This window comes from Daphnia pulex, chromosome 1, assembly GCF_021134715.1.
Source record: "Daphnia pulex isolate KAP4 chromosome 1, ASM2113471v1".
Taxonomy (NCBI): Eukaryota; Metazoa; Arthropoda; class Branchiopoda; order Diplostraca; family Daphniidae; genus Daphnia; species Daphnia pulex.
In genome coordinates this window covers 4,001,995-4,024,181 of record NC_060017.1, presented here as the reverse complement: position 1 = coordinate 4,024,181, position 22,187 = coordinate 4,001,995, and the positions used below count along the sequence as shown (strand labels likewise).

The 22,187-nt window shown below is 39.7% G+C and overlaps 3 protein-coding genes across 14 annotated transcripts; 2 read left to right on the top strand and 1 right to left on the bottom strand.

Moving 5' to 3' along the window:
- Nucleotides 1–227: 227 nt before the first annotated feature.
- Nucleotides 228–9,125, bottom strand: LOC124193992 (hrp65 protein-like). 4 transcript variants are annotated; one of them, XR_006874556.1, is made up of 10 exons: nt 8,961–9,089; nt 8,477–8,812; nt 8,190–8,411; nt 7,936–8,106; nt 7,627–7,866; nt 7,376–7,562; nt 7,000–7,304; nt 1,144–1,345; nt 904–1,085; nt 228–837 (listed from the first exon to the last, which is right to left on the bottom strand). XR_006874556.1 is itself a non-coding variant. In XM_046587999.1 (8 exons), the coding sequence occupies exons 1-8, from the start codon at nt 8,970–8,972 to the stop codon at nt 6,149–6,151; spliced, it is 1,689 nt and encodes a 562-aa protein (XP_046443955.1). In that variant the 5' UTR covers nt 8,973–9,125; the 3' UTR covers nt 5,688–6,148. The 4 variants fall into 4 exon arrangements, 1 of the variants encoding a protein (XP_046443955.1); XR_006874554.1 differs by having other exon boundaries at nt 1,144–1,294; XR_006874555.1 differs by having other exon boundaries at nt 904–1,063; nt 1,144–1,294.
- Nucleotides 9,126–9,170: 45 nt separating this feature from the next.
- On the top strand, nt 9,171–12,124 carry LOC124207740 (receptor-type guanylate cyclase Gyc76C-like). Its single transcript, XM_046605376.1, has 11 exons — nt 9,171–9,604; nt 9,668–9,910; nt 9,970–10,195; nt 10,268–10,497; nt 10,593–10,726; nt 10,802–10,900; nt 10,964–11,087; nt 11,158–11,256; nt 11,330–11,471; nt 11,530–11,721; nt 11,787–12,124. Exons 1-11 carry the CDS (start codon nt 9,407–9,409, stop codon nt 11,852–11,854), a joined length of 1,755 nt encoding a protein of 584 aa, XP_046461332.1. The 5' UTR covers nt 9,171–9,406; the 3' UTR covers nt 11,855–12,124.
- A 1,044-nt stretch (nt 12,125–13,168) lies between these two features.
- On the top strand, nt 13,169–22,119 carry LOC124203700 (protein shifted-like). Of its 9 annotated transcripts, none has more exons than XM_046600746.1 (10): nt 13,169–13,421; nt 15,306–15,807; nt 17,580–17,677; nt 18,807–18,954; nt 19,091–19,234; nt 20,149–20,403; nt 20,795–20,995; nt 21,137–21,232; nt 21,603–21,818; nt 21,888–22,119. In XM_046600746.1, exons 2-10 carry the CDS (start codon nt 15,423–15,425, stop codon nt 21,947–21,949), a joined length of 1,605 nt encoding a protein of 534 aa, XP_046456702.1. In that variant the 5' UTR covers nt 13,169–13,421; nt 15,306–15,422; the 3' UTR covers nt 21,950–22,119. The 9 variants fall into 9 exon arrangements, with proteins under 9 accessions (XP_046456702.1, XP_046456555.1, XP_046456634.1 ...); XM_046600599.1 differs by having other exon boundaries at nt 21,594–21,818; XM_046600678.1 differs by having other exon boundaries at nt 20,792–20,995.
- Nucleotides 22,120–22,187: the final 68 nt, after the last annotated feature.

Genomic DNA, 22,187 nt, shown 5'->3' with positions numbered 1-22,187 from the left:
GTTTCTCAGAAGTAAATGTTGACCACAAAAAGTGTAAGCATCACAATCCAGTTCACGCTCTTTCCGGCTCTCTTGGAAGTTTTATAATTTTATCATCCGCCTTTTCTTCCTTCTCATTTCTCTCAGCTAGTCGTAGGGAAAACCAGCCACAGGGTTCGATGGTTACTGAAAGTGACCTGGATTTTTTAAATGGCTAACGCAATGCAGTAGATGCATTCCATAAAGTTTTTGTGAGATTTAGCCGCCGATTTACTTTATTTCATTTTGAGAAGCACAATAGGTTGGTACAAATTGCATGCTGTAACCTTATAGCAAAGGCGCGAACGAAGAAAACGGAGAATGATGACGAGCGCTTGAAAAATTAATCGATACTGGACAATTACAGGGGGTTTCGTAATAAGGGCATGGCGTAGGCGCGCGCTCCAGTATAATAAGTTGTCCCGTATATCTTAATGGAGCATATACACTAGGGGGTGCTGGTTCTCATTCTAATCTTTTGCTCACGTTTTCTATTACTTTGGTCTAGCCAATGCAGGTTGCCTATTTTCCTGTAGCTCGTTCGTCCCAACAACGACGTTCTAGTTTGATTTAGGGAAAGGCAACGACACAACTTGTCATCTAGGATAAATAAAGATAATTCTGGAAGAGATGTATCTAAGCCCAATCGATTCTTCTTTGTTTTTTTTTTCTCGGTATTTGCTATACCCGTGGAGTCCTTATTTAAGCTCCTTTGTTCTTTCGTCATTGTCTTCCTTCTATTAGATTTTCCCTTAGTCCTTTTGGGTTGAGTTGACGGAGAGAAACCGGCGCCTCGACTTCCAACACAGTCTATACCTCCTGAAAGAATAAAACATTCTCAGTACACGCTAGACTTCTATCAATAGTTTAATAAGGTATACATACCGTATGGTGCGGAAGGATTTTTTCTATTTAGTCAGGATGCCAGGAGAGATGAATGGGAACGCTCAGGAGCAGAGTCAGCCTTTCCAGACAGTGCAATCCGCCTTTCACGCCAACGGAAAGACGAATCCATTCAATAGGTTCATTTTTCCTCCAGCGGAATCTGCTCACGCAATAGACAAGACCTATTAATGTCAAAGAAACTTGTTACAGATGAAAGAACGGTTCCGGTGCAATTCCCACCTCAACAAATAATGAAGAGTGCCGTCGGTTCCCAAAACCAGTTTCCATTGTGCTAATGGACTGGCGGATTTTCTGCTTCAGTGAATCCACTGTAGTTGCAATGAATAATTTCGCTGCTTCTTGTGACTTCAATTTAGGTCGAGAGCAATATCTATTTTGGCACGGAGACAAAAGTATGGTTGTTATCCGTTAAATCCTAGACCTTGGAACGTTGACCAAGAGTTATGGAAACGACAGTTCAAAAAGAGAAATAAACACGTTGGTTGAATTTGACCCGAAATTAATTTCCATAAGTTTGATTAACAATAGCATCGAAATGAAATCTGCTGTTGCGCTCCTCAAGTCATTTTCATTTGATAGACTTCCATCATTTCCAGTTCTCCTACTTTGATGCATATTCGTCACAGTATTTTCTTTTGGTCTTTTACGTAGGTGAGTGCACAAATCAATACGAGTGCGCAAAGAGAAGCGAAATTCTCGCGCATTGAAGCATTTACTACATACATCGATCACCTGGGTGCGTATTTTCCGATTAGAAATCAATTTCAGCCGCATTCTCGAATTCCTTTCATACCCCCCACCAATCTCCAAAAGTTGATTCCATTTTATTGATTTCCAAGACGCCGTGACGTAGATAGTCCGCCTTCAGAACTTTCTTCGCGCTCTACACGAAGGCCTGAAAACTTTCTGCCAGCGCATTGCAAGTAGATCAAAATTTCCTTTAAAAATCCGGTCCCAAAGAATAGCCTACTTCACTATAATAGACTGAAAGATGAAAGAGGGTCTTGATTGCTTCTCTGTAGGACATCAGCACGCACGGCGTTCAAAGCCAGCAGCATTTCAAAGGAATGGTGTGGGCTTCATTGAATTGGAAAGGTGGAAAGACAAAATATGGGATTAAAATCAGCGTTATACTCGGCTCAAAACTATCCTTCTCGAAAATCCTCCCCCCCCCCCAAACAAAAATCGTCATCTTTTCATATTAGTTGGTGACTTCTTGCTGCTTACGTCATCTGATCAATAAGTAGAATCTCTGTCAAATAAAACGTGTTTCACGATTCTTATTTGGCTTCGATCAAGTCAATTCCATTTTTTCAGACTTGTTTTCCAAGTGCCCAAACAGATAGCGTCCAGTTCGGGACTGTCCTTCCCTACTACATTTACTTTGCCCCATTAATTAACATCACAGTACTAGACAACTCACCCCGACAAAAGGTGTCGATGGTAAAACTAGGTTTTCAACCACATGATAAATATAAATGCATAAAAATAACAAAATATTTACCTTTTAGAAACATATTTTTGTTATGTTTAGTCACATCCAGGATTAAAAAAATTCAAACATGGTGGGTGACACGCTTTGAAAGGGCCAAAAACTATTCAAATTCAAATTCACATTACCAGACCATTTGGTCTGTTTCGATGATTTTTCTTTAAGATGTACACGATTATTGTTCAATAATTATACCAAATTGCTTCAACCTTTCACCTGTCAAAAATTGAGTTTTCAAAACACCAATTTCACCTTTCAAAACGCCTTCAATTCCATTTCGTTCTTCTTAACTTTAGCTTTTTCATCGCGAATTTCCACATTTGTTTTCAATTTCAAGCGAATTAAAGCCAAGTCGTTATTTCAAGAATACAGGACGAGTTCAATTCTGGTTTAAATGTAATTAACATATTCTAATAATGCTATTCAAACCGGGGCTCTAAAGACTTCTTTAGCTGAGGTGGGCTAAAATGGAAATTGGATAGAAAAATCGTTTGTAATTTTTTTTTAAATAAAATTTTTAAAAATTAATTGTTAGCTTTAATTTAAATTTCCACAAATTCCATGGCAGAAAATGCAAAGAAGTCACTGATTTTCGGGAAGTTTCGCCCGAAAAATAAACATCGACACCAATTTTGACGTAGCATACCTTTAATAGGTGGCGCAGCAAACACGACGAAGGTGCGAGAATCTCTGGACAATGTTTGCGAAATTACTTCGACCATAAGAGCTGTGCCAAATTGCAAAGACAAATGAGCCGACCCGGCCATTAATTTGAGGCTTGCTGGCTGGGCGATGTGGAAGTAATGCAGAATTATAGGAATATGACACTTCAAATTGAAAATTACCTTTATTTGATGAAACTGGTTAGAAACTGATTAATAAATCAGCTAGTTTTTTTTTTTTTTGCTTTAATCAAAATATAGAACTAGGCTAATTTCTCATAGTCACAAGAAATACTAGAGTGGCCAAAAGAACAACTTTCCCCTGTGGCGTGGTTAAATACGATTTTAATTTAATTCTTATTTTTAAAGCAGTTCCAACCCATATTAAATCTAAAACATATTGAGATGATGCTAATTTGTGATTTTTTAGTCTAAAACTAAGTTAGAAAAACAATGAAGCAATAGTTTCCCCTAACCAGTTGATAAGCCAATCGTGTTTTTTCCCGAGAGCAAAGCTAGCACTACTTCAAAAGGTTAATTTAGCCGGACTTAATTAGAAGGCTTTTTATTGAAAATCTTGACGTGCTATCGGCATGGTCTATTGAGAGAATTAAAATGCATTACGTTCACGTCCTATGGAAAAATAGAAAATCTTTGCAAACAATAAACGCAAGAATGACTGAAATCAAAATGGATTAAATTTGACTGTCCCATTCTACTTATTAATGAGTTAGTTCATTCAGGGTATAAAAGAAGGGTGTTTTTTCTTTCATATTAACAAACTGGAATTTCCCCTTGAAGATCATTCAAAGAAGCAGCCAACGAACAGACGCATCACGTAAATTTCGATTCATCACAAATTCACATTATGCTGCAATTCTTACGTCATGAAATAGATGAATATATATGATCTCGGATGAAACCGGATGAAACCCCTGAAATATTCAACATGAAGCTCAACGCCAGACGAATCAGGGTGAAATTTGATCGAATGTATACATGCATCTTTGATGTGTGCCTTTTCCAACAATTCTAATAATATTTTGAAGTAAACCCTATTTCCTAAAAACAAAAATTATTACGATGAACATGTTTTGGATTACTTTCTTTCAAATGCTAGCCTTTAGAAAAAGCTACACCCTACTTGATCAAGACATTTTTGAAGATCCTCTCACTTTCCAGCAAAAAAACAAAAAACAAAAACATTACGAATCAGACCGGCATTGATTTAAACAAGTCGCGGCTTTGGGCTTTTTAAAAGGTAAGGTACGTTTCAATACAAATGAGCAAAAGTCTTGAATTGATTGCAGGTAAATTGGTTAATATATATCTAGTAAGACAAACTGCTGGACGAGATTGAAAATGGAGACAAATCTCAGCAACATGCATTTTGTTTCAATCCATAAAAATCAAAGGGTTTGGCGATTGAAAAAAGTTGACATACCCATCTCATCAAGTAAACGTCGTCATTTTCTTTGCGAGAGAAAGGTGTTTTTGATTTTCAAACTTCTATATGTTTTTATTTCTTTTTGTGGAGCAAAGGGGAATGAAATTTGTTCGATTGCTGTAGCGCGATTTCCACTTAAGTGTGTGCAATGGCGCTTTCGGTTTATCAAGATGTTGTACACACCGTAGTAGCAGTAGTTACGTTATAGGCACGAAAGCAGTCAAGAATCTTGTGCTCATGTGCTCTGAATGCACAAGTGCGCAACGAAAGGTCTTACGACGGGTTCAGCCAGGAGTAGAACCCAGAGACTCAATACTTTTCAGATCACAGCAGACGCTCAAGACCGCTAAACCGGACATCCCCAATATCAATATAAAAAAAGGGGGAAAGAAACTAATGACATTTCCGAAAACACATGGTAGCACCGTGATAATCACTGATTTCTCCTTCGCCAATCATGATAATCGCATGTTAGTTTCGGAGATGTTTGAGTTTTTTTTCTATTTTTCGTGAGGATACAAGGTTAGGTTACTATATTTTTGCTAATCAAAAGTCAACACGTAAAATATTTCTTACACCTAATAATAAAGACCAATGACAGAACAAAATAAAATGTAACTTTAAAACCTTAAAGCATTTTGAAATCCACTAGCTTGAAATTTCTACTCCATTCTTTCATTGATCTGTTAGTTTCAAAGTCTATTTACCCGCAATTATCATAGCCTACTTCGGTATTCAGTTACGGTCACAGAGCATTATAAAAAAAAAAAAAAAAAATCAGCCATCGTCAGTCCCCCAGGTGATTTTCGTTGCCAATTTGCCCAATACAAGAGTGAACTTCAATTTTCCCCCTTCATACACTTATCGTGTATGAATTTAGGCCGTCTGCGGCAACATGACCTGACCGGGCATGGCAACGAAAAAGTGGGAATGTTGGGAAAATGATTGTGGAAAACGAGCATGTTCTTTAAGAGTTGTCAAATTCCGTCAAATTGCAACGCAAGTCATCTACTATGGATGATTTGCCTTTGGCAGCTGAGGGTGACGGGTATATTCATCTAGAAAAAACACACAACAGATTCCTACGCTTTGTAGCCGTAACTGAACTAGGCTGTTTTCTAAAAATGAAACGGAATTCCCCACGAGAGAAGCGGCAACGAAATTTGATGTTTAAGAAAAGAATTTTATTGTTTTTAAGACGAGCAACCAAAAAGACAGACCTTATTTGGTCATCAATTTGATTGCGCACATACCAACAAAACCAACTTAAAGTCATTAAAAAAAATTAGTCCGAATCGGTTGGGATGGCAGATATAGATGATGACAGTTAATGGAGAGATGTAGAATGGAAATGAAGATTACAAAAAAAAAGTGAAGTTTTAAAAAAAGAAATGAAAGGTTCGCAAAAACGAAGACAAAAATCGTGATAATTTCAAATTTTACTTTTTAAACTGAGTCATCCAAGCAAAACTGAAACGTCGTTTCGAAAAGAAATGATAATTCAAGTAAAGAGAATGTTTTTCGTTCTTTTTTGTTTTTTAAAGTTTGCACGGGACTGCATCTTTGTAATGCCTTTCAATGATAGCTGAAAATGAGTCAGGATAGACAAGCACAAGAGAGCCCTTAGAAACGGCGACGCTTGACCAGGAAATCCTCACGATCGCGCTCGTTGGGGCGGCCCCATCGCGGAGCATTGACTCCGTGAGGTGGCCCACGGGGTGGCATATTTCCCATGTTGTTATTTGGGCCATCCATACGACCCCCAATAGGCATGTTGTTAAACATCGGTGGCGGCTCCAAAGGCCGCTGCTCAAACGAGTTGTGGAACGGCTTATTTTCCTTTAGATAACAATATAGGGGACGCATTGATAAGTCTTAATTTTAGAATTCGGCTAAAAAGCAGAAATGGGCTCCAGCGCAGAAACATCGTCATGGGTAAAACTGATATGAAAAACTGGCGTTGAATCAACGGTCATCAATAAAAAAAAAGAAAGAACCTGAAGATCCTCCCAATTGCAGGATATTTCCACAAATAAAAATTTCCGAATACTTAATGGATTCAAACCGTTTAGTCTGAATTCTTAAAAGCCCGATGAGTATTCCCAAAGTCTTCAAGTGGTAATTGGATAGAATTGCTTTTTTAAAAATAAAAGCTTCCACTGAATTTCCAAACAAATTCTGGTTTAGTTACTTGCACCCTCAAAAGCCTCCCCAGTGCATGACAACAATTTTATAGGGCAATGCTGCTCAGAAAAGGACGAAAAGGTCCATAGTAAAACAAAGGCCTGTAAAGAAGGCGCCCTAAGATAAAATATAAACACGCCTTCCATAACTTAAAATTAAATCTCTTTCGATAAAAACAGATTTAAATGGGGAAAGCTCAAAAAAAAAAAAAAAGATACAGCTGAAATCCTCTAAGGACACAGAAATTCCATAACTTGACCGAAACCCAATAATAAATTGAATTGACATACCATTTGAAGATCCATGAGATTGTGAGGTCCGTTGCCACCCATCATAGGGCGATCAAAAATGGGAGGCTGAAGTGGTCGACGGAAATCTGGGGGAGACGCTTCTGTATTTTGCTCCTGCATGAACATGGTGTTCTCTTGTTGACGACGACGCATTTCGTCTTCTTGTTGACGCAATCGGTGCTGCATTTCGTCCTGTTGTCGGCGAAGAGTTTCTTCTTCCCGCAATCGGGATTCTTCGTGTTGACGCTCTTTCATTTCCCAGTCACGTTTTTGCCTCTCCCGATCCTGTTCGCGCTGTCTGAGTTCTACATTCCAATTGAAAACGATTTAAAAATAAAAAAAAAATAATCTTTCATATAGGAGAATGACTACTTACGTTCGCGGAGAAGCTCTGTTTCATGTTCATACCGAGCATACTCCATCTGAGAAACAAGCTTATCTTCTTCAATTTTCAGTTCGCGCTCAACAGCATCCATCTTTTGCTTGTACAGCTCGAGCAATTGTTTCCAACGTTGACCGTAAGTGAATTGAAAGCTGTTGGGCTCAGCAAATCTTGGCCCCGCCTGTGATTTTCAGTAAAGAAAGATTAGACATTTTCAATAAATACAAAATGTATCAGTTAATTACTTCTCTCTCTTTCGAGAATTCTGGCGTCTTTTTAGTAAATGCACGCTCTGAGAATCCATCCTCATCGTCTAACTGTTCCATTGGCTCTACCACTACAGGTCGTAACGACGAAGTAAGGAAGAAACATCCATCTGTGCAGCGACGAATTGCTGCTTGGGCACCTGGCTTACGAACGAACTCGACTACACCTTCATTCGTCGACTGCCCACGCTCATTAGCAACCACGATAGCTCTTTCAATCTATTTGGGAACCACAATAAAATGTTTAAGGGCAAATTTAAATTTGGGCGTAAGTAAATAATAAATTACATCTCCAAATATAGAAAAGGCTTTTTCTAGTAATTCATTAGTGACGAAGGGAGACAAGTTTTTCACGCGGACAGCGGCACTATGCGGAGCGGAGCGAACACGTAATGTGCGGCCTTTCAAAACTTTGCCATCCAATTCGCGCTTAGCCTTTTCGGAATTCGAACGATAGTCCTATGATTTCCAATACAGCAAATAAGAATTTAAAAAAAAAAGGTAAAAAAAAAAAGTAAAAAATAAAATAAAAAAACACTTACCAATCTGACAAAAGCAAATCCCTTTTCCTTGTTTAGGAATACTTCAGCGATTTCTCCATAAGCAGAAAAATATTCTTTTAAATCCTGCTCTACTATGTCATTGCCTAGATTTCCGACATATAACCTGCTGCGACCTGAAAATTTGGTTTCAGTGAAGGATCTAATTGGAAGCTCAGCAGTTGAATTGGATAATGTTGCAAGTTTCTCTAATAACTGCCGATCCTGCACAAATGTTAAAAAATTGCTATAGATATCCTTAAATAATAGCACTTGTTACTTTGACAAACCTCAGACAATTTTTGATGCCCATTACCGTGGGAATTGTCTTCCCACTTTTTCTCTGTATGGTTTTGGCCAAGATTATTATTATTGGCATTCCTCTGAAATCGTCCAGCACCATTCCCATTCTTGCCGTTGCCTTGATTGTTTCTTCCTCCTTGTCCACCTCTTCCTACACCACCTCTACCGCTTCCACGCTTCCCTCTTCCACTGTTGTTCCCAACATTAGTGGCACCACCATTTACAGAATTCTGAGGTGTAGATGGAATGGAAGCAGGATTTGACGGTGCTGAATTGTCCTTATTCACTTTTTCGGAAATAGGCGGTTCCTGTTTCTGCATCTTCTAAAATAACAATAAAACATTCAGCTTGGTCCAAAAAAATATATTCTTGAAAGTTTATAGTAGTAGAATTGGACCCCACTCGTGTCCAAATCTGACACAATTTGAAGTTACATCGAAACAATATAATAAAAAATGAAAAATATATCACCTTAATATCCATTTATGAATTTTATAATTTAAAATATCCAAGACGCACAACCACAATTCTCACCAAAGAACGAAATGGCGACGAATTGACAAATGCTTGCAATGTTGCCAAGTTTACGCTGCATTTCTACAGGGCGCGTATACAGGTTGAAATTCTTCGCCATCTAGTGTTAGAATTTTAAAGCACCGATTGCGGATAGCACCAGATAGATGGCCCACTAAAAAAATGTAAACAAAGAGTTTGATCTCATGAGGAACACGTACTTTTGTTTTGAAAAAAAAGAAGACATGTCTATTTAAAATATTACTTCATTTTTCCAAGTTGAAAACATTGAAATTCAGCTTCTTTGACTTGTGTATTCACATATGCTGAAGCATGTCTGGCTTGGATGAAATCACCTTCCGACTATTCGAAACAGACCCTTAAACGATCAGCAAAAAAGGGTTATGAATACCGACGGTGGTTTTCTAATATCTTCTTTACTAGGAATCTGGTTGATTGGCCCAATTGGAATTTGTTTTGTCAGCTTGTCTATTTTAATAATGTGTTTTTGGAGAGTAGAGGCAAATGTTGTTAAACCAGAAACTTTGATTGTTGAAACCAAAGACTGCTTTCGTCACCACCAGAATAAATTTTCTAGTCAAGTAAGTTTCCTATAGTGTATAGTTTATACCAAGTATTTATGATGAAGTAACTTTTTTTTTTAGTCTGGCTTACAAAGATTTGACTTTAAGTATTCTTGTAATAAAAGTAACCACTGTTCAAGATTTTGGGTCAAACCAGTATTGTTGTTTAAAAACAAACCCCTGGAGCTGCCGCAGAGGCTTAGGAAGAATTTGGGTTTGTTGCGAAACATGCATCATACCAACATTAATCCCTTCATTGGTGCAATTTTCGAAGACAACAAATTATATTTGATAACTCCATATTGTGTACTAGGAAGCTTACAGGTATTGTCATAATTCCTATTATTTTTTGAATAAATATTAATGAACAGTTTCTGTTGCAGGATGTACTTTCAGATGCAAGCATTTCATTTAGAAAGTCTGTGATCATCTCTATGATTCAAGACCTAATTAGTGGCCTTGCATATATTCACCATAGTCCCATATTGTGCCATGGTCATTTGAAGTCCTCCAATTGTCTGGTGAATTCTTACTTTCGACTCAAAGTCTCCGACTTTGGTATTAATCGGTTGCGAGAACTCAATCCAAACAAGTCTCCAGCTGTAGTTGGTAATATTCCCGCGTCTTACACACCTATATTAATATTGTGGGCTTAAAATCATCTAACTTAGCATATGTAAGACAGGTTATGGCTGGCCCCAGAACTGTTGCGAAATGAACGTTATAACCCATCTTGTCAAGCAGATATCTATGCTTTTGCCGTAATCCTTCATGAAATCATTCATCGGCAGGGCCCTTTTAATGTAAACGCAACGCCTTCGGTGGATGTTGGTTTTATAGTGAGCCAAATCCGGCAGAGTTCTAGACCTAATATATTCGGTCGCTCAGAATATTTTCGCCCTCAAATCAAGGTACAGCAAATTTATTTGTGTCTTTTATTTCAAAAATAATTGCATTACTAATTTACTACTGTGTTCCCTTTTAAACGGTAAAATGCTTAATAAAGGATGATTCGAATATAGAGTCTGGTTGTCCCTTTTACATTCGATGTTGTTTAGAAGACTGTTGGCAAGAAAAGCCTAATTTGCGACCTAACATTGATGAAGTATTTTGCCGACTTTCGCTCATGAGAAATGAAACGTAAGTTGTCTAGCTAATTTTAACATGGTGTACATTTCAGTTGTTTGCTTACTGATCTTATCTTTGTATTTAAAGGGACTCTCAAATGGTTTTCCAAAACGCGGATGATGAACTCGTTGCTTTGCAAAATGTCAAAGACAAAAAATCAAGATTGCTTTCCAGCATAATTCCCAGGTAATTTATATGTGGCATATTATTGGTATTTCTACACATGTTACCTGCGGGTCTTTCTTGAAGTCATGCAGCCAATCAGCTTGTAAAAGGTTTACGTGTAAAACCACAGTTTTTTGAATCAGTGACTCTTCTATTTACGAATATTTGTAACTTTCGTCGAATTTCCGAGACCAGCTCGCCACATGAGGTAATCCGTCTCTTCCATCAGAATGTCAATTTCAATTTCTAACCACTTTCATTTTGAATGGTTTCAATAGCATGTACGCATGCTCGATGATCTCTACAATTTGTTTGATTCTGTCGTCCAAGGATATCGCGTCTATAAAGTAGAGACAGTAAAAGACACATATTTCGTGGTAAACTAATTGATATTCTTTTGTGCGTCGTATTGTCAAAGTACTATGTCTAAATATAATTTTTTTTTAATAGGCTTCAGGGCTTGTTCCCCAAGAAATTCATCATACAGTTGAAGCTGCGTTGCTGGCCCTTCATCTTCTTAATTCTTTCCGAAGTTATACAATCCCTCATTGTCCGTCACTTCCAGTTTACCTTCGTATCGGGATGCATCTAGGTAGGGAATTTCAAGCGCTCTGGAGTCACATTTTCGTTAAAATTCGCTTACATTTTAGGTCCAGTGGCAGCAGGCGTGATTGGACTGGATAAACCACGCTTTTGTCTGTTCGGAGATACCGTGAACATGACATCGCGACTGAGTACAACGGGTGAACCTTCGCAAATTCAAATTAGCTCAGAGTGCCACATAGCTCTAGTAAAAACGGGAGGCTTTATTACGAAAGAGCGTGACATGACTTACATCAAAGGTATCATTGTTAACCAGGATGATTTGTCTTTAAATGGAATCACCAACAGTGTGTTCACGTTTTAGGTAAAGGTCGGCTGAAAACCTACTGGCTTCTTGGAACCCAACCTAAACGCGAAGTTGAAAGGATATGACCAGTGTTTTCTCCGCGACAAGCTGTAACACTGTCTGAAATATTTGATTTTATAATGCTGTTCTAGTGATTTATATATTCCACATTCCATCGAAGATTATAACATCCAGTGATCAGCTCGTTGACGACATTAAGCTGGATGTTTTGTAAAAAAAAAAAAAAAGAGTTTGAACCAGATTTTTAAATCACTGTATTGTGTACCGTTACTTTAACCCTCGAAACACCCCGTTGTAATTTCATTACATATACATGTTCTTTGATAGCATTCTAATTTATCGTAGTTTTTTCTTATTTAATTACTATTTGGTCTGGTAATAGTGTGCCTCGACTTTCCTCTAGATCTGAGAATGCGAAGCTCTATGAAATTGAATTAGGCCTAAATAATGAATTTTGTTAATGCCGTATCGACCCAAAAAACTTAATCGCGGAGAATAGATTTGTTTTGAATGTTATCGATTTGTCTTACAGCATTGCAGTTGCGCCTACCCTTGTCATTTTAAAAAAAGAGAGAAAAAAACAACCAAAAAATTGAAGGGTTTCCCTAAAATCGAATGCTGGCCTGAATAATTTTCTCAAAAAGCCCATACCGTAACGAATGATGAAGTGATGATGGGAAAACTGACGAAAAGCAGCGGGAGATGCACAGTCAGTTCGCAAGTCATCCACGCCCAAACATCATCACTTGAGGTGAAATGACGGTTCTTCAGCAGCTTCATCTCCGACTACTAGGAGCGACCCTTCTCCAGACTTTTCCAGCCATTTCCCCCCTTTGTTTATTAAGAGAAAATATCGCAAAATGGAAAATAGCGTCTGCCAGAATTCGAATTGTGTTTCCCCGCAATGTCTGACTTCATCTGTTTGTTCAAGTTACCCAGCATAAAATGTGACACACAAAATCCAACGTTTAAAATTCTTGACAGCTGCTAAAAATCTGAATCGAAATGTCTAATTAACTCATATTTGACAGCTACCACCGTTTGGTGTTTCATCGCCACAGGAATGTAGTTATAGACGGAGCAGCGAAAGTCAATTCAACGTTTCACTTGTCCAGCACGTCTCTGACGCGTCCAGCGAGTGCTGGAACCAATTATGATGGCAGCTGTTAATAAATCTAATGGTTTTTCGTGCCTGCTGATGTAGCATTTTTATACCCGCCTGTGCGTGTGCTGTCACCTATAAATGCGGTTTGTCCTTTGCCCGTCAAACGGTTAGAGGCGGGCAAGAGGCAAAGCTCCTCCTTCTCTCCTTTTATTGACCTCCTCCTTTTTTCTTCTTCTTCTTCTTCTTCTTTCCTTTCCATCTCCTACCACTAGTAGAGACTGGTATACCGTATAGTGCACACACACGCACAGACACGGAATCGGTTGAAAGTGGTGAGGAGGATTATTCCCTTTAAAGAAAAGCGTACGGCAAGTCTTGTGCATCAGTTGAAGAAGTGCTAGCCGACCGACGACGGCATTTCACGGTTATTTCACATCACTAGGAATCGACACACAGTTTAACATTTCAGCAACGACATTTCCCATTTAATCTCGCGTCCACTTCCCGGCCTTACATGAGCACAGCAGGTATATAATACAGCTCACACCTTTTTAAAGTAGATTGGTTTTTTCTATTATTCTCTCAAACGTGTGTGCTTCAAAAGAAGCAAGTATATTGCCAAATGATTTCATTTGTTTTGATGTCCAAAATTCTACCTTGCGGGTTTGCTTTTCTTTTTTGGGAAAGATGGAGAAAGGGCAGAAAGGTGGAAACAACCTGTCGCCTAAATCATCTCCACCTTTTTCCTTATTTTATTGTTGTCCCCTTTCATCTCTCGTCTCCAGTGTTCTCAGATGCCCAGTCGGAAAAAATTTTATTTTGCTTCCTTCCCGAATTTCTAAATTGTCTTTTTTCCAGGTTTTGATTTAAGATTTGATTCCACCCATATTCACTCTGTCATCGTATCGTTTTAACTACGACTGGACACAATAAAAGTCCTGCAGGTTTGAGACACGACAGAGGTGTGTCTAACTATCGTTTGAATCGAATGGCGCGGCATCGAGAGGAATCGAATTTCCTCCAACCAGCCATGGGTTGAAGTCGAGTTGTCAAATTCCCGCGGTCATCCAATTTCTCTTTTCCTTCTGCTGCTGCGGATGAGATGATGAGCCAATGAAGCGATTCGAATGTATAGGCGCGTCAACAAGTCAACAGTCCGGCGCAGAGTCCGAATGAGAAAAGAAAAAAACCCCGAAAAGGTCAAAAGTCCATTCACTCAATGTATACATATTCTTCCGAGTCTCAGGTTGCCAACTCATCAAGGTGCATGGACGACGATCTTTTGGTCGAAGGTTTCAACCCCTGCTGGTTATGTTGCTGGAGACCATTGGAAAGAGGATGAAACATTTGAGAAAAAAGGGGGATAGTCTTTTTATTCCGTTTCCCCAGTTCTTTGATCATTTGAAAAAAAGGACAATGTGAATATGGTCTGGAAAAAATAAAAGGGAGAAAAGAAGAGACTGAAATGAATAAAAGAGAAAAAGAAAGAGAAGAAAAAATAAAGTTTGAGAGAGTCAAAAGCGAAGGGAAAAACAAAACAAAACAAAAATATAGGCGGCCTCCACTTCCAGCCGATTGGCATCGTCAGCCTCACGCCTGGCGGCAATGATGATGGCTTTCGTGGAATAAATCAAGCGAGAGCTATACACACCAGAGGCCACAGCATTCAACACCCCGGCGCACCTATCCTATCGCACACTCTGCTGGCACCTTTTTTATTTCATTTTTACCGATTTTGCTGTCGTCTTCATCCACTTTTTCTTCACTATTAAATTCTCCGGTTCATTTCTCTCTCTAGCCAGTGACTTGCGCTTGACACAGCACGGCACTTGTGCGAATTAAAGTCGTCAGCCTGATGATGGGATTAAACTATAAATCAAATGAATAAGTTTATTCGCACCTTGCGCGCGCGCTGAAGGAGCCAATCGAAATTTTGTATTTGAGAGCCCCGGTGAATGTTGGGCTGGTTGTCTGCTATTTACCTTAAAATCATGTAGCCCACGCCATCACCAGATAGTATTTCTCTAAGCTCATTCATCTCTGTCAAATCAAACGGAATATACTCAATCATCCCCTTATTTATTCGTCTGTGTGTTGCCCTGCGTGTGTCTGTGTGTTTCCTATAGCTTCGGAAATCATGCTGATAAGCTCGTCTGTCTTATCTCTACGGAATATATCTACCATCGTGTTATTACATCAACACGAGAGAGGGGAGGGGGAGTCTAAAAAGAAAAAAAGAAATATTGAAAAACTTGTTGATGAAGTGACGACAAGTCAAGAGTCAACAGCAGAGAGAAAAAATTCAATAGACGTGAGATGATGTACATCATGTCTGATGGATTGTTTTTCAATTGGCCCGTTTTTCGGTTGGCGCTTGTTGATTTTTCTTGACTTTTTCACGAAATGATTAGAAGGGCGATGACCGATGTGAGCCGGACGGAAGAGTCATCAGACGAACGCTACCGTTGCTGCTGCTGCTGCTGCTAAGGTAGAAGAAGGAAGAGGGGGTAGGTTAGGTGAGGTGTGCAATGACTCGCGTCGTCGCATCACCACTGCCACCATCCATCATCACAACCGTCGCCACTGGCCTTTTGCTCCTGGCCCTCGGTGTCGACCTGCCGGACGGGCTACGACGGCCAATTTGCAGCGCGTCGGCCCCTGTGACGACGGCATCCGTGCGCTTACGTCATCACTCGTCAACAACAGTCAAAACCTCTTCCATCATAGCGGCTGACGTCACCGCTGCTGGCAACCAGTCTTCGTCGTTGGTTGCTCACAACAACAACAACAACAACAACAACAATGGGGCGACCAAGCGCGGAGGACGAATGGAACGGCGCAATCGCCAACAGCAACAAGACAAAGACGATTTGTCACTTTGGATCGATCAGCAACAAGTCAAAATGTTCTCAGGTAACTGCAACTTATTCGTTTATTTCCTATCCTTTGACCTCTACCTTTACCTTTACCTTTTTACTTATTCCGGAATAGTATACGGTATTTAAGTTTTATTTTTTTAAATCTATGACTTTCCTTTCCACATTTTTCCGACTTTCTCTCTATAAAGTAATTTTCCTTTACTCTATTCTTTTCAAAAGAAAGAAAGAAACGCATTGACGTTCAGATCGGAAATTTTTCCAATAAAGGCTGGAAGGGGTTAACAATAGAAACGAGTCATCCGAAACATCAGCGCAACACCAGTTTTAGAGGAACATAAAAACAAAACAGAGATAAAAGTAAAAGAAAGAAGTAGGAAGGTGCGGTGCTGCATGGAACACGTGTGGGTACATATGTCTGGTGAAAAAGCAAATCAGTTGCTTGGCTCATGAAAGAAAAGATATGAGACAAAATAAGACGACGACAATCTAAGAAAAGACGATAAAGAATAGAAGAATAACCGATGAGTATGACAGATTATGGCGCTTGTCAAATTGCCTTGATTGTTTTATTCGATATTTAGATCCTTCGTTGCGATTGAATTACATATTAGCTGAAACACATGTTCTATTAATTTTTACCTACAAGTTACGGATTTATTTCTAACATGTTAGAACTTGTCGTATTGGGTTATTACGCAATGATATTTGAACGTGCATTCGATATTGTTAAAGCTGGGGAGACGGGAAAGCGACATCGAGCGCAACAACAGTTGGATTCTATTTCAGGTCCAACCACATTGCTTGATATATTATTGGTATATAGACATAATCGGGTGTTATGTAACGGGCACATAGTTTCGTCGTTTTTTTTCCCAACTCGCCAGAGGCGCTAGATTGTTTTTTTTTCGAGTCAAGATTTCGATGGCCGTTTCTTGAATCCCTTTTGCCCTTCATCTATAAAGCGTTTTCTTATCTTGGCTCGTAAAATTTGTTCTTTTATCTCATCATCAGCTTGATTATCTTTCTCAATTCTTTGGCTTAGACTCAGAAACACAATGTGTTAAACGTTTTTGATATTGAATGGTGTGAGCTGTCGTACATATCTTTCCACATCATTTCCTTTATCAAATGCCGCATTTTAGAAATATCCTTGGTTAACTATTTCAGTTCCTTTTTTTTTCTTATAGTCTCCTTTATATATTATAGTTTGTGGCTTGCAGCTATTAGACTTTCAATTGGATGTCGCAATCATTTTAATATATTCTTGGTGTCGTTTGATTTTGAATCAAGATTTTAGTTGGGTTCGCACCGTATATTATTCCACTAATATAACGCCCGATGCCAAATGCCCGTGCGCTAGGAGGTTGGAAGGGCGATCCTGCGACCTTGTTGAAATTAACTGATGGCTCATCATCTCTCCTCGCTTTATCTACATACGCAATATCGTGCGTTATTGCTTTGTGCATATTTCCTCTAGCGCATTCTATTTATTGCTATACGCAGCCATCCAGTTAACATCTTTCGGGTTTTTCACAGACGATAGAACTGAAGAATCCCGTTGATTGGATTTGTTTCTTTTCCCATTTGGAAGTTTTATATTCTGATCGTAGTATACATGGGATTTCACGGTGTTAATCTAGACACAAGATTGCCTATTCCAAATAGAAAATCGATTGAGCAGAGAAAATACAATTGTGTTATTGTTCTTCTTTTCTTCGGCAACACCTTTCAGTTTGCGCCCTTTGAAATTCGTGCAGATAAATGTTAACGAGAGATGATTATTTAATGATTGCTGAACTCCAACAGGTTTTCCCATGGAGATATACATAGCGGCAGAAGGCCGAGTCTTGTCTTACATTCTGGATCCCAACTTTGAAAAGTACTTGCCCGTCATACCATCGGAGGTAAGTCATATATCGTTTGTTTCTTATAACTAACAAAAGATGTACACTCAGCTTGGGTCTCAAGGGCAATTGAAGTATACGTCTTTGATTTGTAGTATATGTGAGCATCGGTGCACACAGTTGTAGTAGTATAGATTAGTTGTTGGATTAGCTGCTGTCATTCTTTGTCGTCAACGTGTCTAGCCTGCGCCCAGTGAGATGAATAGCTCGTGACCGTTTTCGAAACGAGGAAAAACAAGGGAATCTATCAAGCAACGGGATTCTCAACAGGGTCCAGACTGAATGTGAATGCAAAGAGCCCTGCTGGAAAGAGAAAAAAAGAAACGTTCGAATGAGAGGGTCACGCTATTCGTCAACCCCATCCGACGCGACAAAGAAATAAAAATCGGTGACTGCTGCTGATGCTGCTGCATGGCACGGAGCTAATGGACAGTCGAAGGAAATGACCTTCTTGAAAAAGAAAACAAAAAAAGGGCCAGCAGCAGCAACAAACGACGGATGGCAGATATCGCCCATGAAACAGCAGCAGCCGGGCGAACGCACGACGACCCTTTCGAATCTCTTCGTCATGTCCATCAGCTAGCGCAACACAATTTGATTTCTAGCCCGTTGTCTTGATGGCCGGACTCTGCTGCTGCTGACCAGCCATTTGTCTCACCTCTCGCCTCTTTCGGAATCCAGCCGGAATAAAATAGAAATAAAAGAATCCCCACACAGCACAACAACCAACGAGCTCCGCTGCTTGCTGGCCCATTCTTTCTCCTCTCTTTATGGTCGGCGTTTTCTTTCATCACGCCAGCACCAGCGACCAGCCGGCCTTTTCTTCTGACACCGACAATAAATATCACAAGGCCAACTTTGGTCAACAGAATGTCGCGCCCGCTGCCTTTTTATATCTGTTTCTGAATGAACAATAAGACGCTCGACACCCGCGTTCAAAAGTCGCGGGATCTTTTTACTCGTGGCCTTCGTTTAGTCTAGAAAGCTATACAGAAAATAACAATTTCAACAAAACAAAAAAATGCCTTGTTCCCCTTTTAGACTCAAGTTCACATTATTTTGAAAAATAATTGAATCGTATAGATAATTCGGTTTATCCATTCTATTTGAACTTGTATTTATTATATAGGTAGGCTATGTTAATTTCACGTGGAAATCGGGCGAGCACAAAAAGTACTACTACCATTTCGATCGTCTTCAATCGTTCAACGAGGACATTTTGCAACCGCCGACCGTCTCGGTGGAGATACGTGGACGCGTTCCGCGCAAACCCAAAGGTAATTATTGTTATCACCTATAGGCCTAATCTTGCGTGTTATCAATCAGTGAAATCGCCGCCAACTCATTTCTGATTTCTTGGTTTTTTTATGGACTATACTCGACGTTGAAAATCTCACACGACACGCTCATCAGTGTTTAGCGTTCTGCTGCCGTGCTCTGGCAATTCGAGCGGAGTCGCCTCCTTCAGTATCGGCTTGCTGATCGAGTCGCACAAAGGCAAACCGCTTCCAGGTACTCCGCTTCGCTTGAGGCTCCGTAAAGAATGCGCCGAACGAGGTAAGCTAGTTCCATCGACACATTTGCATTCGCTCCCCATCTTCCCTTTGAATGTTAAATCACGCGTCAACGACGGTTCTGTATTAGAGTATAGGACAAGCCAACAGGATGGGACATTGTGTGTGTCTATACCGAGAGAGATAGTTGGTTCAGATTATATGTTGGCAGCAGCAGTTGGCAACGCCGATTTGCCCGCGACTATTTAATGTGTGAGGGTGTAATATACAGGAAATAGATTTTCTCCCTTCTTCTTTTGAAAAATAATAAGTCAGTTTGCCCTTGGGGAAAGTACTATAGTTTTTTTGTTCTATTCATTGCAGCAGCAGCACACACGGTCCTTTGTTATAAGAGATCGTTTAACTGTTTGACGGCCCGTGTCGGCTGGCACCTGCGTTTCTCGTGTCCTCGTGACCGCTTCTTATATTATTCCGTAATAAAAATATAATAGAACTTTTTTTTTTTTACGATCTGGCGTCCCCCCTCCTTTTTATACGAATAGACCTTTTTCGTTATGATTATAATATACCTGGGATGAAAAAGTTTTTTTTATCGTTGATTCCCCGATGATTTCTAATCGTAACTGCATCACATACAATTGACAAAAGGGTTGGATATACTCGTTTCATCTCGTTTTCTTTGTGATTAGCTAATATCCTCCAGCTCTCTTATATATCCTTCAACTAACAAATTCATGTCTATTTATAAACACTGAGAGAACAATAGATGAAGATAAGTCATTTTGTCACTGAAATATTTCTCAGAGAGGGAAGCGATTCTTTTTTAATTTGGTTTAACTATTGAAAAACTGTTAGTTGAAAATTGGCTGCGTCTAATTAATTTAAAAATAAAACAAAAAGCTTAGAGAGAGAAAACGATTTTGGGTAATTTGAAAACATACGGTCATGATAACGCAGTGACTCAAGTGAGCGACGGCGGGGGTGCGTTCCGTCCCGCCGCTGGTGCCCCCCACCAACACCACCACCACCACCACCACCTGGTCCCGTCCCCGCACGCTTCCACCTCATCCGCATCCGCTTGGCCTCCGCTGTCTTCGCTTCCAGATCCGAACTTGCTGGTGACTCACGGTCAGACTGGAAGACTAGCCGCTTCGAACTCAGCTGCATCGAACGTCAACCGTTCCCGACTTGCATTCACCGGCTTGCGTCACGGTGAGACTTTGCTTGAACCCAGACCCCGCTTACCCACTCGCCCCCGTACCTCACCAAATTGCCACGACACGAAAAACTCCAAAACATCAACGGCTCGTCGTTGATTGGGAGCATTTTACTATTACTGTTTGTCTAACATTCGCAGTTTGGTTTTTCTTGTTTTTGTTTCTTCACACACATCACTCAACTAATTCAGAAAATTAGGAGCTCTCTAGTCTTGATACTGTTCACTATAGGCACACCATCAAAAGTTAATCAAACAAACATGCACTCTCAACAGTGGGGAAAATTCAAGCCAAAAAACCAATTAAAAACGAAACAAACAAATCAAAAAATGTCTTCCTACATGTTTCATCTGACAATTTCTTTTTTATGTAATTAAATAAAGTAGGTCCAGATCCAGAGTGTGACAAAAAATGTGCCAATGGAGGCTGGTGTAATCACGAGAAGATTTGCCAATGTTTGGAAGGATACATGGGTCAACATTGCCGCACAGCTCTCTGTTATCCGCAGTGCATGAACGGCGGAAGTTGCACCTCACCCGGAATGTGCAGCTGCCCATCTGGATTTCAGGGCCACCATTGCGAAGGAGGTTAGTCAATCAGCCCTTATTATTTAAAACGTACATCTTCTTAGCGAGGCGATTTGGCCAAATGATAATCAGAAAGACGAGTCTTTTAAAATTAAACATCATCATTTGTTCAATTAAAGAAATGTTGTTCCGTTAAAACAGGTATATGCAAAGACAAGTGCCTCAATGGCGGGAAATGTATACAAAAGGATACTTGTGATTGTCCCAAAGGATTCTATGGCCTACGCTGCGAGTTCAGTATGTATATCAAATAACCCAGGCATCCTAAAAGTTAATGAAGGTTATATACCACGCCATCCACTGTGCGGTTCTTATTATTATCATGCGGTCTTAATTTGGACGGTGAAACCAGTTTCAAAATTCGCTAAAAATTTAAAATTTGGATGAGGTATTCTTTAGGGTAGGTTTCATGATGATATTATACACTTTTGGGGAATTTATTATTCACTGGAAGATGTTAAATAGTTAATGAAAAATGAAAACCTACCGTAAACAATACCCAATTGAAAATTCATCCACGCCGGATGAATTTTTGATTGACATATTTGCTAAGTGAGTGGTGGATGATCATTGTAGCGTTGCCTGTGTACGAATACATGTTTGACAGCAAAGTGCGTGATACCGTGCTTGAACGGTGGGCGCTGTAAGGGCGTCAACAAATGTCGCTGCTCACCCGGTTTCAAAGGGGACCACTGCGAGGTGACTCCACCTGGACGTCTGGCCCAGCGGCACCTGTGCCAGCGCCCTTGTCGACACGGAACCTGCGTTGGCCAAAACCGCTGCCTCTGCCATGAGGGCTGGCACGGAAAGTTATGCCATCGAAGTATGACGAACGAGTGCTAAGTTATATACAACACCTGATGTAATCGATTATTCTCTTTAATTTATGTAGATCGCCAACACAATTCGACAGAAGAAAGATCAATCACCCGACGTCGTAAAGTGTGGGTTTAATCAAATACACCAACATATTCACGTTTCCAAAAGTAAAAATGCATTGAATGGAATATACGATGTAAGCAAATGCAATGTTCATTTAAGGTCCAGTGCCATATAGTGTTTTTCGATGAAATGGATGCATTATAACATAACAAACAAGATTAATACATTATATTTGTACAGAATTGATTTGCAAAGATTATTTGAGGAATATAATCATGAATTATATGAATGAAATGAATGAATTATAATT

Coding starts and splice junctions, on each gene's coding strand:
- LOC124193992 (XM_046587999.1), bottom strand. Junction 7,867..7,935: donor CCTTTTCTATATTTGGAGAT/GTAATTTATTAT, acceptor GTTCCCAAATAG/ATTGAAAGAGCTATCGTGGT. Junction 7,305..7,375: donor AACAGAGCTTCTCCGCGAAC/GTAAGTAGTCAT, acceptor ATTGGAATGTAG/AACTCAGACAGCGCGAACAG.
- LOC124207740 (XM_046605376.1), top strand. CDS start 9,407: ATGAATACCGACGGTGGTTTTCTAATATCTTCTTTACTAGGAATCTGG. Junction 10,498..10,592: donor ATTTTCGCCCTCAAATCAAG/GTACAGCAAATT, acceptor TGCTTAATAAAG/GATGATTCGAATATAGAGTC. Junction 11,722..11,786: donor TGACATGACTTACATCAAAG/GTATCATTGTTA, acceptor TTCACGTTTTAG/GTAAAGGTCGGCTGAAAACC.
- LOC124203700 (XM_046600519.1), top strand. CDS start 15,423: ATGACTCGCGTCGTCGCATCACCACTGCCACCATCCATCATCACAACC. Junction 19,235..20,148: donor TAAAGAATGCGCCGAACGAG/GTAAGCTAGTTC, acceptor ATGATAACGCAG/TGACTCAAGTGAGCGACGGC. Junction 21,233..21,593: donor TGGCCTACGCTGCGAGTTCA/GTATGTATATCA, acceptor GTACGAATACAT/GTTTGACAGCAAAGTGCGTG.